The sequence below is a fragment of the Penaeus vannamei genome, chromosome 23 (assembly GCF_042767895.1).
Source record: "Penaeus vannamei isolate JL-2024 chromosome 23, ASM4276789v1, whole genome shotgun sequence".
Lineage (NCBI taxonomy): Eukaryota > Metazoa > Arthropoda > Malacostraca > Decapoda > Penaeidae > Penaeus > Penaeus vannamei.
The window spans coordinates 1,953,766-1,958,765 of record NC_091571.1 but is presented as its reverse complement, the minus strand read 5'-3'; the positions used below and the strand labels follow the sequence as shown (position 1 = coordinate 1,958,765).

Here is a 5,000-nt window from a genome sequence, read left to right as displayed (position 1 = left end):
ATGTGATTCTTAATTCAATTATCTTAAAAAAAATTGTAATGTAACAACTTAAAATTAATAATAATTCGTATGTTGTTCTAGAATAGATAAGAAATTTATATCTTACGTTCTTCGGCATGTTGGTTGAATTAGCTTACAAAGCGTAATAAAATAGTGTTTAAAAAATTGAGAAAATTGACGAAGAAAATAGAAGACTCTATGGACAAGTCGTTAAAAAATGTAGGCCTATCAATCAGCTGATGACGATTTCATAAAAAAAAACACTGATAAATCTAATGCAATTAATACGTACGTAAGCGTTTCCAACAACACCATTGCTAACAAAACAAAACAAAAAAAATTGGCGAAGAAAATAGAAGACTATAGACAAGTCGTTAAAAAAAAATGTAGGCCTATCAATCAGCTGATGACGATTTCATAAAAAAACACTGATAAATCTAATGCAATCAATACGTATTTAAGCGTTTGCAACAACACCATTGCTAACAAAAAACAAAAAAAATTGGCGAAGAAAATAGACTATAGACAAGTTAAAAAAATGTAGGCCTATCAATCAGCTGATGACGATTTCATAAAAAAAAAAAAAAAAAAAATACCACCACTGATAAATCTCATGCAATCAATACGTACTTAAGCGTTTGCAACAACACCATTGCTAACGAGATTCTGTCATTGCAAAGGTAGTGTTGCTAGCGTGCACAGCCTTCGTAAAGTGCAACTGCGTAACGATGACGTCATAACCGCTTTACGCCGTTTTTTGTACTGTTAAAAACTACTATTACTAAGACCTATTAATAAAAACTGCTATCAGAATTATTATTACTAATTTTATTATTAGTAGTATTGTCATTATTACTGCTGTTATTTTTTTAGTACTATAATTATTTTTACTATTATTATTAATATTATTACTACTACTATTATTACTACTATTATTATTACTATCATTATTACTACTACTATTATTATTACTGCTATTATTACTATTATTATTATTATCATTACTGCAATTAAAAATCTACAAACTACTGTTGTAATTTCGAAGAGGCAAATTTTCTTGTCCTAATGGTTGTGATAATCGAGAAAGCAGAGAACTTCTTATAAGACGGAGCAGAAAAAGATGAACATTATGAATCTAAGAAAAAAATACATATATAGAAAGATGGAATGTATGGAATGAGAGACTAAAGCAAAAATAGACAAAGAAAAAAAGATGAAGACAGGAGTAAAAAGACAATGTGAGAATTGACACGAATTTTGAAACAGACCCCCACAAAACATTGAATAGTAGTAATAATAATAATAATAATGATAATAATGATAATGATAATAGAAATCGGAAGAGGAAGATTATAACACTATAACAACGGAAGATCAGAACGTTATAACACTGAAAGCAAAAAGAAAACAATTTTAATGGAAAGTTGAATGTAAAAGTTCCCAAGAAGGAGAGTAAAAGTTTTAAATATCTAATTCATTATCCTGCCACTGCGCAGATCACCAATTAATTATTCCGGTATTAAAACATCCCCCTGATCAAAGGTGAATCAAAATTCTAATGAAAAAGAAAGAGATGCAAAAGGAAACGAATCTATGACAAAATTTCCCGGTGTCAGACCCCGTCCGGTACGAAAAGATTTGGAAATAGAGACTATTAATGTTGTTTTGACTGAGTGAAGTGTTGTGAGACATGGGGGAGACTAGCAAACGACACATACACAGCTGCTACTACTACTATTACTGCTATTACTTCTATTGTTATTGTTATTATTACTAATACTGCTGTGCTGCTACTACTAATATTGATACAACAGACTACTACTATCATTGTTATTGTTGTTATTATTCTTATTACTACTACTATTACTATTACTTCCTAATATTCCTATTACTATTAATATTACTGTTACTACTACTACTATTACTACTATCACTACTACTACTACTACTATTACTACCATTATTATTACCATTACAATTTCTATCACTAATAATATTCCTATTACCACTACTATTTCAACTATTGCTAGTAACATATTAATGCTGATGACGATGACGACAACGATGCTAAAGCTGCTACTGCAAATAATAATAATAATAATAACAGTAACTATAACGAGCTAATAATAATAATAATAATAATAATAATAGTAATAATAATAACAGTAACTATAACGAGCTAATAATAATAATAATAATAACAGTAACTATAATAATAATAATAATAATAATAATAATAATAATAATAATAATAATAATAATAATAATAATAATAATAATAATAATAATAATAATAACAACAACAACAACAACAACAACAACAACGAACAGGCCAGAAAATTACAAGGTGTCAGCACACAGCGGCCACAGGTTCGTTCCCAGCTGGTGCCCGTCAGCCCACGCAGAACCCAAGGCGGCATTGATATTCCTCGGGTGCCATGGGGGGGGGGGGGAGTCGCTTGTGGGGTGGGGTGGGGTGGGGTGGGGTGGGAGAGTGGGGGAGGTGGAAATGGGGGGATGGTGGGGGGTAGGTGTGGTGTGTGTGTGTGTGTGTGTGTGTGTGTGTGTGTGTGTGTGTGTGTGTGTGTGTGTGTGTGTGTGTGTGTGTGTGTGTGTGTGTAAGTGATATGCATGTAACTATAATTTGTTGTACTAGGAACTAGGTTGATTAACGTTCAATTAATGTAGATTTTTTTTCTCTGAACACTGCAGAGAATAGAAGTGTGTTCAACAGACCACGAATTAAGCATACTATGAACAAAGAGAGAATTAAATAGAAATATAAAAGAAAGAAAAAAATATGACAGACAAACACAAAGAGAGAAAGAGACACAGAACGAGAAAGAAAGAAAAAAAAACACGAACACAAAAAAACAATAAAGAAAAAAACAACAACCAAACAAACAAAAAAGTGAAATAAAAACGAAAATCAAAAAGACAAACGCTAAAAGAGAAAAAGAAACAAAAAGAAGAAGAAAAAAAACGGAAGAAAAAGACAAAATATATTTAGTATGTCATCCCCACCTTTCACAGACTCCGCGAAACATTTAAATGGTCTTGTTGCCATCGTTGCCATAAAGCAGGGCCGTGGAAGGCGTCTTGCCGTGGCGGGCGTGCGACGGCGGCGGCGGATGGTGCGGGCGTGGTATGGTGGTATGGTGGAGGGTGGTTGGGGGTATGGTAGAGGGTGGTAGGGTTGTATGGGGGTATGGTGGAGGGTGGTATGGGGGTATGGTGGAGGGTGGTATGGGGGTATGGTGGAGGGTGGTATGGGGGTATGGTGGAGGGTGGTATGGGGGTATGGTGGAGGGTGGTATGGGGGTATGGTGGAGGGTGGTATGGGGGTATGGTGGAGGGTGGTATGGGGGTATGGTGGAGGGTGGTATGGGGGTATGGTGGAGGGTGGTTGGGGGTATGGTGGAGGGTGGTATGGTGGTATGGTGGAGGGTGGTTGGGGGTATGGTAGAGGGTGGTAGGGTTGTATGGGGGTATGGTGGAGGGTGGTATGGGGGTATGGTGGAGGGTGGTATGGGGGTATGGTGGAGGGTGGTATGGGGGTATGGTGGAGGGTGGTATGGGGGTATGGTGGAGGGTGGTATGGGGGTATGGTGGAGGGTGGTATGGGGGTATGGTGGAGGGTGGTATGGGGGTATGGTGGAGGGTGGTATGGGGGTATGGTGGAGGGTGGTATGGGGGTATGGTGGAGGGTGGTATGGGGGTATGGTGGAGGGTGGTATGGGGGTATGGTGGAGGGTGGTATGGGGGTATGGTGGAGGGTGGTATGGGGGTATGGTGGAGGGTGGTATGGGGGTATGGTGGAGGGTGGTATGGGGGTATGGTGGAGGGTGGTATGGGGGTATGGTGGAGGGTGGTATGGGGGTATGGTGGAGGGTGGTATGGTGGATGGTGGTATGGGGGTATGATGGTAGGGTAGAGGGTGGTATGGTGGAGGGTGGTTGGAGGTAGGGTAGAGGGTGGTATGATGGAATGGTAGAGGGTATGGTGGAGGGTGGTATGGTGGAGGGTGGTATGGTGGAGGGTGGTATGGTGGAGGGTGGTATGGTGGTTGGTGGTATGGTAGAGGGTGGTATGGTGGAGGGTGGTATGGGGGTAGGGTAGAGGGTGGTATGATGGTAGGGTAGAGGGTAGTATGGTGGTATGATGGTAGGGTAGAGGGTGGTATGGTGTCATGGTGGTTTGGTAGAGGGTGGTATGATGGTATGGTGGTATGGTAGAGGGGTGGTATGGTGGTAGGGGGTATGGTGGTTGGGAGTATGGTGAAGGGTGGTATGATGGTTAGTGGTATGATGGTATGGTGGAGGGTGGTATGGTAAGGGTGGTATGGTGGTATGGTAAGGGTGGTATGGTGGTATGGTAGAGGGTGGTATGATGGTAGGTAAAGGGTGGTATTGTGTCATGGTAGAGGGTGGTTGGTGGTATGATGGTATGGTAGCGGGTGGTATGGTCGTATGGTAGAGGGTGGTATGGTGGTATGGTAGAGGGTGGTATGGTGGTATGGTAGAGGGTGGTATGGTGGTATGGTAGAGGGTGGTGTGGTGGTATGATAGAGGGTGGTATGTTGGTATGGTAGAGGGTGGTATGGTGTCATGGTGGAGGGTGGTATGATGGTTGGTGTCATGGTGAAGGGTGGTATGGTAGAGGGTGGTATGGTAGGGGGTGGTATGATGATATGGTGGTATGGTAGAGGGTGGTATAGTGTCATGGTGAAGGGTGGTATGATGGTATGGTAGAGGGTGGTATGATGGTTGGTGTTTGGTATCATGGTGGTATGGTAGTTGGTGGTATGATGGTGCTTGGTATCATGGTGGTATGGTGATTGTTGGGTGGTAGTATGCTGGTATGGTAGTATGGTGGTACGGCGGTATGGTGGTATGATAGAAGTTGGTACGGGTAAGTGGTAGTTATTGGTATGGGTAGTTGTCAGGTATTTCCGACCACGGTATTTCGTCGCTACAGGCAGTGCTGTTGGGTTGTAGGGG

At 40.6% G+C, this 5,000-nt stretch overlaps 2 protein-coding genes across 3 annotated transcripts in view; one reads left to right on the top strand and one right to left on the bottom strand.

Annotated features, from left to right (window-relative positions):
* Exn (Ephexin) overlaps positions 1 to 5,000 on the top strand; it is a 286,327-nt gene that overhangs the window by 142,448 nt on the left and 138,879 nt on the right. The window lies entirely within an intron of this gene.
* On the bottom strand, positions 3,028 to 4,191 carry LOC138866032 (uncharacterized). Its single transcript, XM_070137569.1, has one exon. It carries the CDS (start codon positions 4,189 to 4,191, stop codon positions 3,028 to 3,030), a length of 1,164 nt encoding a protein of 387 aa, XP_069993670.1.

Excerpts from the sequence above, each read along its gene's own strand:
- LOC138866032 (XM_070137569.1), bottom strand. The coding sequence starts at position 4,191 with ATGACACCATACCACCCTCTACCCTACCATCATACCACCATACTACCC.